Below are 14576 nucleotides of genomic sequence, written 5' to 3'. Positions count from 1 at the left end.
AAAAAAAATATATCTTATGTACCCGAACTTTCTCTATCCATCACTTTCTCTAGAAAAGGAACAGAAACAAAGATTGAAACACCCTTGTGGTCGAGCATCATTTGGGTGTATGTACTCTAGAGAGAGAGAGTTGAGACAGAGAGACAGAGAGACGGAGAGACGGAGAGACGGAGAGAGAAAGTAGTTGGTTGGACAAATAAAGCCAATATCATAACACCGTTTCGTGTGAATTTAGTTTTGCTAAAGTAAAAGAACTATGGTGGGTATTTTCTCAAGGTTCTCTGTCAGCAGAGCTGCTCATCGGCGGACCCAGAGTGCCATTGTAAGAACTCTTCTCTTCTGCTCTCTCTTTTATTTTCAATAATTGGCTTGTTCTTCAAAATGTTTGATTTTGCACTTTTTTAGATGTGTTCTTTTATTTGCAATCCTCTGATTGTTGTTCCTTTTGCTGGGTCTGTAATCGTTTTGAGGTAGTTATTAGATATTTTAGACTGTCTTATTTTGACTGGGGTTGACTTTTTTTTTTTTTTAATTGCTTCTATAATTTGTGAAATGGGGTTTGATTTAGTCTTCTGTTGTGGAACTTTTCTCAGGATCTGACCATTTCTTTTGGTTTTGGATATGTTTATTTTGAAATACCATTTCTTCAAATTCGACTCTTTTGGTTTTGGGTTATGAACCCTTTGATCCTTGAAATATATTGATTAGTTTTTGCAAAGCTACTGTGTCAGCTGTTTGTTGAATTTCATTATTCTGTTATTTATTGAATAAATCATATGACTGATGATTTCTGTTTGACTGATTGGGGATAAATCTTTGTTACCATCAAGGCCTGTGATTAATTTAAGTGGTTTGCTTTCTTCTTATTGGTATTGACCCTCTTTTTCTTTCTTTTTTTTCCTTTTTTCTTTGGTTGTGCAAAGTCAATTTACAATGTTCTGTGAGTTACATTGAATTCCTTAACAGCAACAGATTTTCTGACAGATTTAAATTCGGCCGCTTGCTGATTGTGCTACACATTGCAATGGAATTTATGGCTTTGATACGTGCATTCAGAATTTCGTGTAATTTGCTATCTGTTGCAGGATGAGAGGGAAGTATTGCCCCCAAATTCAGAGGGTACAGGTTCAGCAACTGCCCCCATCACCGCTTCTCATGGGATTGAGGTAGCGGTAGAGTTTAAGCCAGTTGAACATCCAATCGAGCCTCTCAACAATGATAGACCAATCCAGTGCCCGTTACCTGAACCTTCAATTCTTAATGTAAGATAAAATCCTGACTTCCATTAAAGAATTTTTTGTTTTTTAAGTTAGCAATATAGGGTGCTAGAGCTGGTTTGGATGGCATGAAGTAGAAATTGATTTTTTTAACTGCGTCAACTATGATTACCAATAAGCTGCTTCTGGATGACATTGCATGTTGTCCAAGTAGGTTTGATGGTAATAATTGAAGTCAGTCTCTATTTTGTGCTGATTGAATTAGATGACAACCTTGGCTGCCTGAGCGTTGAAATTTTTTTCAGTGTTGGATTCAGGATATGTTGTTTAAGGTTATAAAAGTTTCCAACTCTGATCCCTATGTATGTGGTGATACTAAGACATTATGTGGCTTGCAAAAATGTGTCATGATGCTATATATATGGAAGACGGAGATTCCTTTATTCTTGAAAGTTACAATTAGAAAAGAATGAAAATATTTCTCTGTCGTTGAATATCACACAAGAAGATTTCTGTGAAGCAATCCCACAAAGATATATTGTTCCAAGACCTGTTTTTTTCGTGTTACCTAGCAAACCTTACTTGTTTATTTTGTAGTTTAAGTATCTGGATCGCCATACCTTATGTCAGATGTACAACTGTAGTATTAATTTAAGTGCTGCTGGGTAAGGTTTGCTTGAAACATTTACGTTTGGTATGGCGGAACCATGTTGAGTGTTTTTCTGTTGATGTTTTGTCACTAGCTTCCAACATACGGTAGGACAAAGAAGTGCCTAGAAGAAAAACTTTGTGCCTATTTGAGAGAGGGTACCGAACAGTTTCTCTGGCCATACAGGCAGCTGTGAAGTCTTTGGTCTTTGCCATTTTCTGTGGATTTATCGGATAAAGTGTGTTGTATATAAGCATTGACTTCTCCTAATCACATGCTTACCATTGGATATAAATGTAGAAGTGGTGTGGATATAAATGTAGAAATGGCTTAAGATTGCCATTAATTTGTTTATATTTACTCAAAATTTGTTAATTGTTGTTATATAGAATGCTGATATTGCTTCTTTGACCTTCAGGATGGGAGACTATGGAAGGAGCGAGTATCAGCAACTGTGCCAAGGAGAGGTGACTTGCCAGTGATGAAGGAAGGGGGATCTATTGATTCTGAAGATTCTGGGACAAAACCAAGACAAAAACGAACCAATCGCATGATTTTACCCTCTCTTAGTGCCCCTGAACATAACCTTCTCAATCTCCTAGAAGAATGTAATGCATCTGGCATTTAAACTCCGGTAAATTGTTTCATATTTGGACCTTAATGGTCTTAAATTTACCATTTCATTCTCGCTCTCACTGTCACTACCATTGCTCTCGTATTGTATATTTTTAATTTTCAGTTTTTATAGTATTGCATGAATATATGTATTTCTTTATGTATCATGACAATAATGTCAGAGTTGCACCTTAAGAATAAATGCAATCTAGCCATGTTCTCAGAATTTCATATTTCTTACAGCAGCTTTATTTCTTGTGCAATTGTACTAGGAGATGTGGATGTGTAAGTAGATAGTTCTGCAGTGCCAGCTGCTTGCATGATAAAGATGACTAGTATCACCAAATTGCATCCGGATAATGAAATATAAGTTGTAAATACCTCACCTTACTATTTGTGGATTAATTGCTGTTTGGGCCTGAAATTTGTGCGCCAGCCCGAAATAAACATGGGCTTTACTTTCCAGAAGGTGTTGGGCTTTGTTTACCAAAAATGGTTAATGACCCATACTATTCAACAAAAGAGGGATTAAATTAAATAAATTAGTTGATCCCAAGAAACAAATTATTTGAATTAGTTGATCCTAAGTTTACAATTCTTAACTATTAAGGTATGTCAGAATGACACCTCACCGTTGGTAACTAGACTCCAAATAAATTTGATTGACCATGGAAGCTGGAAAGTGAAGTCAGACTTATTTTAGTTGGAAATCACAGCTACTTATTACATCGCCGGATTTCTTGCTACTACCAGGATATTTGTATTTATGGGACTAACGTTGGAAGAATCTAGGCATTATTATTCACTTCAGTTCAATGTTTTTGCAAAAAGAATGATTAGGAGACATTCAGGAACATTAATGAACAAGGAGCCAAAAATCATCAAAGAAACTGGCTAACAATCTTTTACCACTCGTGCATTTACGAGGGATTAATCCAAAACCGAAAATATCCAAGACTTTTCATCATCACACATTCTCCTATAAATACAAGAATACCTGGACCAACCAACCAACCAATCAAACAGAAACCCAATACAAACAATCAATTCAAAACTTACCAAAGATCATACGATTTGGCAACAACCAAAAGCAAGCAAGCAATCTTCTTCAGGAAGCAATTCGGCTCAAAGAAAAGCTGAGACAGTCAATGAGAAAACAAGATTTCTTTTGCAATCTAGACAAGGTATTCCAATCAGAACTCAAAAGAGATTAATTTTCCTTACAAATTTGGTTTCTCAAATTAGATAAAGCAAGCAGAAGTCAGGTATTTCATCATATGAAAAACTCAACAAAATTAATAAAGACATCTTAATGTCTTAAAATTGTCTAAAAAACTATCAGATCACTCAAAATCAGTCAGAATAGGTACTAGCCTGCAGTTCTGCTCACTTTTTCTACCTCCACACGGCTCAACTTGTTTATAGCTCTGCCAATCTCAACATTGGTATCGATTTCCAGCTAAATCTCTATTGGTTGAAGGTGCTGACGTGCAATTCCAGTGTAGAAACATCTAGTCCAAGCAAAAGAGATCCAGTCCAGCCTAATCTCAAATCATCATTGTGATGGTATTTTAAAGCAGAAGTCAAAACCTAAAACTTTGAGGCCTATCTAGACTTAGCAATTCATTTTAAGCTTTGTGTTCTAGGCAGTTCTGCTTGGACTAGTTTGTTATATCCTTCATAGATTCGTGTATTTTGCTTTACTTACCATTTTTATCTAGATAAATTGGGAAGTCCTCACTAGTCTAAGGCATAGAACAGAACTTTCTTGGGAGGTTTCCCCACCCAAAATCACAATTGTTTGTTTAAAGTCTATTACTTGGGGCGCAAGTATATAAAATCATTCAAATATGTTAGAGTTTTAATTGCTAACAATGACACGCTCACATAAAAGAAAATTGATTCTCGAGACAATTAATGGTCAATAGGTCAATGAGGAATTTTACTTAGCTTTCAACAGGCTCAAATATAAAAGGGTAAACAATTTGGCAAGCTCGATGGGATATCTAGATAAACATATTTCTGACAACTATTGTTGGTATATGAATACAGGAAGAACAAGCCAAAATCCACGATTAGCTATAGAACTAGGCAAAGCATCGCTCCAACCAGAGCCATAACAAGTTTATTCAGATAAAAGTGATGCAAGAGGTTCAGGTCAAGGAAGCACTTCTGCAAGGAATAGGCGAACTCATGCTACAAACATCCAATTTGAGCGCATCCAAGAACATATGGAATTGTTAGATCTTCCATATGGAACTCCTCCAAGGCTGGAATGGCCATACCAACCAGATCCTTTCATTCAACAAACTTTTGGAATGCCTAAGTTAGAAGAAGCTCATCCTGGACAAGGGGTAGCAATCGTTTTAAACCAAGAAGATCCTATCCAAAATGAACCTCATCCACCTTCTCGGCCTGCAAGAGTTGCACCAGTTCAGCCCCAACAAGTTCAGATTGAAAGGGCTAATCCACCTCCAGTCCAACATTTGAATAACGAACCCCCTGTTTTTCGTAAGTCATAAGAGCAAGCAGTTCCATAACCAGTTCCAATGGTCCCATATAGGCCTTAAAGGTTGGATCCTAACCCATTTCCTTATTTGCCATGAGGTAGAAGGGGAAAAGGGGGTGCTAATCATTTCTATGAAAGGAATAAAGCTGGAGGAGGTGATTGGAGAAATAATAATGAATTTGAAGAGGAATTAGAACAGAAGGAATACGTTATTCCAAGACCTCTCAGAATTGATCCAGCAAGGGTTGATCACTTTCAACCACCACAAATTCAGAATCCACCCCTTATCAATGCTCCCAATGACATAGGGGTATTAAAAAGAATGATCAGAGAAATGGTAGATCCTGAAGCAAGGAGAGTAGAAAGGCCCATTTACAGGAAACCTTATCCAGCCTACATCGATCAAATGCCTTTGTCTCCTAGGTTTAAGGTGCCATATTTTACTTTGTTTAATGGAGAAGATAGATATGCCTCATATGCTGAACATATAGGTAGGTTTTATATTCAGTGCATAGTTATAGAGAACAACCCTTTATTAAAACTCAAGCTTTTTGGGAATTCTCTATTCGGTCAAGCCTTGTATAGGTATACCAACTTGCCACCCTATTCTATCCATACTTGGGAACCGATAGAGAATGCTTTTCATGATTACTACCATAGAATCCAGCCTAAAGTCACCATCAGTGATCTAACTGCACTTAAGCAAAGTGAGAATGAGTCAGCTCAAGACTTCATTACTAGGTTCAGAAAGTTGAAAATGAAGTGCAAAATTCCTATAGAAGAAAGACATTTTATCCAAATGGCACAAACATCTCTGAGGATTTCCTTGAGAAAGAGATTCGAAGGAGTAGTGTTTAGAGACTTGACAGAACTGGCAGATAAGGTCACTAAATATGAAGAATTATTGAAGGAAGAACAACATAAGAGGAATGCTTTTAAAGGTACATACTACATGACCCCTTCATCTTCAGTACATTTGGTAGAGATAGAGTCAGAAGAATAGCTAGAGCTAGAGGAAACTAGGGTAGTTATGGCAGAATTGGCTAAAATAAAAGGTCCTATAAGCTGTAAAGCTTTACTCAAGCCACCAAAGGATCAAAAACCACCATCTTTCACTGGAGGTTTCATTCCAAATAAACAGCCGGCAAACAAAGTATATTCTTTTAGTTTATCGAAGTTGGACACTTTGTTTGATGAAATGTTCTCAAAAAGCTATAGATACACCACCTAGACACAAGTTACCGAAGGCCAAAGAGGTGAAGGGTATAACTCTTAGAATTACACTACCAACAGTTGTGTCATTTTCAGGGATGTTGTCCAGGAAGCATTAGCCTCGGAAAAATTAAAAATAGCTGAGAAAGCTCCTATGATTGATACAAATCCTTTTCCTAAACCTCATATCAATATGGTTAACCTAAATTGGTCAGAGAAAGAGAAAAGGAAGTTGACAGTGGAGATAGGTCCGAGTCAAAACAAGAGAGTTATCAAAGAAGCTCTGATTAGACCAAAGGCACCTATTATATATGGAGTTGTTCTTTGTAGCAAATGCAGGTGTGAATGTGAGCTGGAGATAGCCATAAAAGGACAAGTGTTAGATGAGCATTTATCAAGGAAGAAGGACAGTGCCTTAACAAAGTTATCCAAACCATCTAAAGAGGTCTATCCAGTACAAGGGAGGCAAGAATCCACCATCTTCAGTAGGATTAAGCCAACACAGTTACAGGAAAAACTAGAGTCCGATGTTTTTAAAGGCCATAGTAGAGGTCGTGGAAGAGGAAGAGATTGAGGGCATGATAACCATCGATCACTTGACAAAGAATCAAGGTTTGCCAAATCAAACATTGATTGTTATCGCTGCCACAAATATGACCATTTTCAGTATGAATGTGCAGAAAGGAAGGAAAAGTCTAACTTTACAAAAACAGAAGATGAGCTACTCTTGATGGTGTACCTTGAGAAAAAGGAAGTTGCAACTCTTGATAGAAAGGAGTCTAAATTGTATTTGTGGTATTTAGATTTTGGGTGCAGCAAGCATATGTGCGGTAATAAGTCCTTTTTGTCTGATTTTGATAAAACCTTTAAAAAGACTGTGAAGCTTGGTAACAATTCTAATATCTATGTTATGGGAAAAGGAAAATATTAGATTTCAGTTGAGTAATAACATTGTGCAGACAATTTCTAGTGTGTTCTATGTCCTAGAATTCAAGAGTAATCTTATTAGCATGGGTTAGTTGCAAGAGAAGGGCTATACCATCATTATTCAAAGAGGATGTTGTAAAATTCAACATCTTGAGAGGGTTTGATTGCAGAAGTCCACATGACAACAAATCGAATGTTTCCATTGTATATTTAGAATAACATTCAGAATTGTCTCTCTACGAAGGTGCAAGAGTCAACATGGTTGTGGCATTACCGTTATGGGCACTTAAATTTTATTGGGCTAAGAACATTCCACCATAAGCAAATGGTGACAGTTCTCCCTATGATCACTCCCCCATCCAAAGTTTGTGAAGATTGTGTTGTTAGCAAACGACACCGTGATGAGTTCCCAAAAGGAAAGGCTTAGAGAGCTCATAATTTGTTGGAGTTGATGCATTTTGACATTTTTGGTCCCATCACACCTGTATCAAATGGTAAAAAGAAATACTTTGTTTCTTTTATCGATGAGTTTAGCCGGAGAGCATGGGTGTATTTTTTTTTTGCAGGAAAAATCAAAGGCTTTTCATGTATTTAAAAGCTTCAAAGCACTTGTTGAGAATGAAATTGGAAGAACCATTAAGAATTTTTGAACTGATCGTGGTGGAGAATATTGTTCAAAGGAGTTTGAAGATTTTTTGTGTTGAGCAAGGTATTATAAGGCAATTACAGCTGCATATACACCTCAGCAAAATGGTGTATTGGAAAGAAAGAATAGAACCATTCTCAACATGGTTAGAAGCTTGCTAGTTAAGGGGAGAGTTCCGAAGAAATTATGGCATGAGATGGACTAAGGGAAGTCCAATCAATCCTGGTAAATAGGTTCGTTCAAAGAAACTATCTCATCTTCTAGAACACATCTCCCCAAGTAAGGTTTAAGTCGTTGGCCATTAACCTTAAAAATATTTTCATTCTTGGGATCCTCAACTTCAACAGTCCTATATGGGAAAACTTTTTTAACAATGAAAGGCTCTGTCCATTTAGTTCTTAATTTTCCAGGAAACAAATGAAGTCTAGAATTATACAAAAGAACAAGTTGAGAAGGCTCAAAATTTTTCCTCAAAATATTTTTATCATGCAAAACTTTAGTACGTTCTCTGTAAATTCGTGAGTTCTCATATGCATCATTCCTGACTTCCTCAAGTTCATTCAATTGGAGTTTTCTCAAGGTACCCTGCATCTCCAAGACTAAAGTTAAACAATTTGATAGCCCAATATGCTTTATGTTCTAATTCAACAGGTAAATGACAAGGTTTACCATAAATTAGCCTATATGGGGACATACCAAGAGGTGATTTGTATGAAGTACAGTATGCCCACAAAGCATCAGTTAGTCTCAATGACCAATCCTTCTGGGTTGGATTCACCGTCTTTTCCAAAATTTGCTTGATTTCCCTGTTTGCAAGTTCTGCTTGGCCATTTGTCTGTGGATGGTATGGAGTGGAATCTTATGGGTTATCCCATATTTTTTCATCAAAGCTTCAAATGGTCGGTTGCAAAAATGTGATCCTCCATCACTGATGATCGCTCTAGGAGTACCAAACCTGGACAATACATTTTCTTTCAAAAATTTCAAAATAATTTTATAATCATTCTTTCGACATGGTATGGCCTCAATCCATTTTGAAACATAACCCACAGCAATAAGGATATATAAGTAACCAAAAGATGGAGGAAAAGGACCTATAAAATCAATGCCCCAACAGTAAAAAATTTCAATAATTAAAATTGGGTTAAGAGGCATCATATTACGTCGAGTAATTTTTCCCAACTTTTGACAACTTGGACAAGTCTTGCAAAATTCATACACATCTTTGAAAAGTCTGGGCCAATAAAAACCACATTGAAGAATTTTGGCTGAAGTCTTTTTCGGAGAAAAGGGACCTCCACAAGCCTCAAAATGACAAAAAGATATGACACTAAATATTTCATCATCAGGAACACATCTACGGATTACCTGATCGGGACAATATTTGAAGAGATACGGGTCATCCCAAAAGAATTTTCTCACCTCAACCATAAATTTCTTTTTCTCTTGTGAGGTCCAGTGAGGTGGGATAAGACCTGTAGCAAGAAAATTCACAATGTTAGCAAACCATGGCAATTTAGAAACACCAAACAATTGTTCATCAGGAAATGAATCTTTTATAGGCAAATATTCAGAAGGCTCCTCAAAAGATATCCTAGAAAGATGGTCTGCAACAACATTCTCCACTCCTTTCTTGTCCTTGATTGTAAGATCAAATTCTTGGAGAAGCAAAATCTATCTAATTAATCGTGATTTGGCTTTTGTCAATAAATACTTCAAGGCCGAATGATCTGTAAAAATAACAATTTGTCAGCCCAAAATATACGACCTAAACTTTTCCAGTGCAAAAACTACAGCAAGCAATTCTTTTTCAGTTGTAGTGTAATTTTCTATGCACTATTCAAAGTTCTGCTTACGTAGCAGATAACAACAGGCTTCTTGTCTTTTCTTTGGCCTAGCACTGCCCCAATAGCACCATCACTAGCATCACACATTATTTCAAATGGCATGGACCAATATAGGGGCTGCATTATAGGAGTTGATGTTAGCATTTTACTCAAGTTCTCAAATGCTTCTTGACATGCATAATTCCAATCAAATTTAGCATCTTTCTCCAAGAGATTATTTAATGGCCTTGCAATTGCACTAAAATTTTGTATGAATCTCCGGTAGAACCTGCATGTCCTAAAAAGATATAATATCTTTAACAGTTTTAGGAATAGGCAGATTAGCAATTAAATCAATTTTTGACTTATCCACTTCAATTCCTTTGTGAGAAACAATGTGTCTAAGTACTATGCCAGATGTGACCATGAATTGGCATTTCTCCTAATTAAGCATCAAATTTTTCTCTTTACACTTGATAAGAACATTCTCCAAGTTAGATAAACAATCAGAAAATGAATCACCAAACACAGTAACGTCATCCATGAAAACTTGTAAATATTTTTCTACCATGTCACTAAATATGCTTATCATGCAACGTTGGAATGTAGCTGGTGCATTGCAAAGACCAAAAGGCATTTTTCTAAAAGCGAAAGTTCAAAATGGGCAAGTAAAAGTTGTTTTTTCTTGATCTTTTAATGAAATCTCAATTTGATAATATCCTGAATAACCATCTGAAAAACAATAATACATATGCCCTGCAACTCTTTCCAAAATTTGGTCAAGAAATGGTAAAGGAAAATGATCCTTTCTTGTGACTGAGTTCAATTTACGATAATCAATACACATTCTCCATCCAGTATCATTTTCAACTACTGTGACTCCTGATTTTTTAGGAACAACCTGTGTAGGACTCATCCATTTGCTATCAGAAATTGGATATATGATACCTGCATCCCAAAGTTTAAGTACTTCTTTTTGTACAACTTCTTTCATTGTTGGGTTAAGTCTACATTGAGCCTGCCTAATTGGTTTAGCATCTTCTTCAAGAAAAATTTGGTGTGTGCAAACCAAAGGACTAATACCTTTAATATCAGATAAAGTCCATCCAATAGCAGTCCTATGATCTTTCAAAACTTTAAGTAACATACCTTCATGCAAAAGCTCTAGTTTAGAAGATATTACCACAGGATAGGTCTCATCCTCTCCCAAAAAAGCATATTTAAGTTCAGCAGGAAGAGGCTTCAATTCACATTTTGGGCTTCTTCTCTTGATGATTTTGTCTCATCTCTCACAGTTGGCAGCTCCTCATATTTTGGTATCCAACCATTATGTTCTTGTACCTGCGCAGAATCAAACAAAGAACGAAGATATTGTACTTCAAAATCTTGTGTAAAATTACAATCCCTATTTACTAAACAAATTTGCAATGGATCATAAGAAAAAGAAGAATTAAAGAAATTTTGAACAATTGTCTCAATCATGTAAACTTCTTTGTCGACATCTTCATTGTTTGCGGGCTGCTTGCATATGTTGCATATGTTGAGCTCCAATGTCATGTTCCCATATGATAGTTGCATAAGTCCATTCCTGCAATTTATATGAGCATTAGATGTAGCAAGAAATGGTCTTCCAAGAATAACATGAATTTGAGAATTAGAATATATAACTAGTTCAGTATCCAAAACTATAAAATCAACTGAAAAATAAAATTTGTCTACCTGAACCAGCACATCTTCCACCATACCTCTTGGGATTTTGATTGAACAGTCAGTCCATTGCAATGTTATTGAGGTGGGTTTTAATTCACCAAGACCCAATTGCTCATAAACCGAGTAAGGCAATAAATTAACACTAGCACCCAAATCCAATAAAGCTTGTTCAATGCTAAAATTCCCAATAATACAAGAAATTGTGGGGCAACCTGGATCTTTGTACTTGGGTGGAGTATTAGTTTGAAGAATTGCACTTACATTTTCAGTTAAAAATGCGGTCTTATCAACATTGTGCTTTTTTTTGATAGTGCATAAATCCTTTTAAAAATTTGAATATGAAGGAATTTGTTTTATAGCATCCAAAAGAGGTATATTGATTTTCACTTGTTTAAAAACCTCCAAAATTTCAAGATTTTGATTTTTCTTTACAGCCTTAGGATAAACAATAGGTTATCAAATAGGTGGGCTCATCTATTGAGAAAACATTTGTATGGAAATGGAATAGGTATATGGCAAGAACAAGCATTCGGAGGTTACTTGAAGACAAAGGCTAGATGATTTGGTTTTGATTCTCCTACCAATCAATGGGATCTGACTAAGTCTTATAGGGTATATTTTTTCCTATAAAAACACGTGAAACATCAAATGTAGGACACCACAAGCCCCAAGACTTGAAAGAAGAGTAGGAAGTGCGAGAATTAAACTCTCAATCTCTAGCATAGCTGACAAATGTCACAAAGAGGGGTCTCAACCACTGCTAATAAGAGAGAAAATCAGTTGCTAGATTAATTTCTAGTATGTCGATGTGTAGAGATATCATGAATTTGGGAAAATCCTAATCAATCCAAGAGAGGCATGGATACAAAGGAAAGCATGGAGAAAATAAAAAGGGAATTAAATCTAGAGTGGCCTTTGTAATGTAGAGGATGGTTTCCTATTCTATATTGTTTCCCTTTTTTCAGCCATGATTGCCGATGGAAGGAACTTTGGGTCATTCTTGTTTTGAACTTATAGATGTATGTTTAAGCTTCCGTTGCCAATAAGTTGTTCAAATAAAGATCATGTTTTTCTAATGATTTTCTTCAAAAATTTATTTTATCCTTTATTCGGAGGAGTCGGTGTGGCAACTGCTTTGAGGCTAAACTGGCAACTCATGGTGTTGAGAAAGGGTTGTTGTCGAAAAACTTAGGTGAAAATCAACGAGATGCTGATTCCTACTGACAACGCCAGGCTGTTGATTCCTAAATTTGATTCAACAGCGGGAAAACCTCTTTGAGATCGAGGTCGGACAATTTGACCAGACTAGGTCGACATGACCAACAAGGTTGTCCTCCACAATCTACAAAAAAGAAGAGCTAATGGGAGTTGACACCAGTGTGGTGTCAGCCAAAGATATTTCAATGCTTAAGTCAGTCAATTACTTGAGAGAAAAGTATACGATAGATTCTGGTGCTTAGAATTGCATACCTTAGAGTGACAGTCGTTCAGCCTTTTTGACATCCTAGATGATCTAAACCTTTTGGGAGTAGAACTCAAGAACGACTTAGTTCTCCTCAGACTTGGTCTTCCTTTAGGTAGGCGTATCCTAGTGAACCTAAAATATCCTAGCTCCTTTAGGATTAGAAGTCCTTTTAATGAACACCATGTAAATTAACCTAAGGCCAGCCTTACCCATAATGGCCCAATTTCATAACCAATAGTACGAGCCCACCTGTTAAGGTGGGAATTATATATGACAATTAGGTTCGAGCTCAACTGGACCAATTGGACTCAAGGATGAAAATATCGACCGTGTAAATAATATTGGGCCTCTAATTTACAGATATTTCAGGAGATATATCGATATCATTCTAGATACATAGAAATTTTCCCCATTTTTTGGGATTTTTCTTGCATTTTTATGAATTTTGTAAAAAAATAATAATCAGGAAATGCCAAGTGGCTGCACTGGAGTAGGGAGCTTCAAACCTCAGCGACACGCGGCATAATACCATGCCGCCACACGCCACATTTTAATTTTTTTTTATTCATTTTCACTTAAATATTCATTTAAAAATCTAATTTAAGGGGGAAAAATTCCAGAAAAATTCCTCCGGGATCGTGACGAGATTTCCTTCAATGACATATCCAGAAAAAGATCGCGGCATACAAATTTGGATATGGGATTAATGTGATCGAACAAATAAGAGTGTAGGGTTTACAAAGTGTACTAGCGTTTTCATTTGCATCATCCACATCTAGGGTTCACTCCCTAATTTTATTTTTCAGCCACTCCTAAACCCGGTATTGTACTTTCCTAATGAAGTATTCTTCCGTATAGATACTTAGGAATTTTCCCCCTTTTTTGCAGATTTTTCTTTCATTTTTATTTATTTATGAATTTTTCCAAAAAAAATAAAACTAATAAAGTAATCAGGAAATGCCAAGTGTCGGCGCTAGAGTGGGGAACTGCAAACCTCAGCGACACCCAGTGCAATACCATGTTGCCACACTCCACTTTTCCATTTTTTTAATTCATTTTCACTTAAATTTTGATTTAAAAAATGACTTTAAGGGTTTAGGGGTTAGCCGCCTACAGTTTATAGTGTAGGGTTTACTGTGAAGTGTTTAGGGTAAAAATATATATATAAAAAGTCCCCACAACATTGCTTTTCTTTCCCGCTCATGGATTAGGGTTAAAATTAAAAAAAAAATCTTTGAAAATTCGAATTTTCTGCTCACGGATTGTTAGGACCAAAAAAGGCCCTAAAATCGCAATTCAAACTCCATATATGTTTGGACCAAAAAATAAAACACAATTCCTTTTCAGAATTGAAGGAAAATAATTTGGGTGTTTTGAGCAAATATTTGGAAGGGTTGAATTCATCTGTTTTCTTCATTTTCACGTTTAGGCAAAGCGATGTCGATTTCTTCAACAAACACTGAAGCAAAGAGGTATCAGCATTGCAATGCTGAGATGGTGATGCTAATTTCCAAATTTGAAAGGAATCTGGGCAGACCGTATTGGAAGTGCTTCACAACATATGTAAGTATTATCTTCCCAAAACTCGTATGTAAAATCTAATAAGCTGTATGTAATCAACAATAATCGAGTTCGGGCATTAACATGTAAAATAGTAACCCATATCGGGCATTAATTGCAAAGACAGCGAAAATTGCTCCAGACTAAAAGAATATGCTCTTACATTGTAATCCCAAACTAAAAAACGTAATTTTTTTTATGTTTTTTTAGGGAGCTACAAGGTGTAGTGGCTATGAATGG

The 14576-nt window shown here is 36.2% G+C and overlaps 1 protein-coding gene and 1 long non-coding RNA gene across 2 annotated transcripts; one reads left to right on the top strand and one right to left on the bottom strand.

Annotated features, from left to right (window-relative positions):
- Positions 41 to 2710, top strand: LOC18776107. Its single transcript, XM_007209675.2, has 3 exons — positions 41 to 322; positions 1086 to 1262; positions 2285 to 2710. The coding sequence occupies exons 1-3, from the start codon at positions 257 to 259 to the stop codon at positions 2492 to 2494; spliced, it is 453 nt and encodes a 150-aa protein (XP_007209737.1). The 5' UTR covers positions 41 to 256; the 3' UTR covers positions 2495 to 2710.
- LOC109949241 lies at positions 8163 to 11526 on the bottom strand. The gene is made up of 3 exons (XR_002271799.1): positions 9632 to 11526; positions 8472 to 9505; positions 8163 to 8374 (listed from the first exon to the last, which is right to left on the bottom strand). It is a non-coding gene; the product is annotated as an uncharacterized LOC109949241 (long non-coding RNA).

The sequence above is a fragment of the Prunus persica genome, chromosome G5 (assembly GCF_000346465.2).
Source record: "Prunus persica cultivar Lovell chromosome G5, Prunus_persica_NCBIv2, whole genome shotgun sequence".
Lineage (NCBI taxonomy): Eukaryota > Viridiplantae > Streptophyta > Magnoliopsida > Rosales > Rosaceae > Prunus > Prunus persica.
The sequence above is the reverse complement of the archived record's forward strand: the minus strand, read 5'-3'. Positions and strand labels throughout refer to the sequence as shown.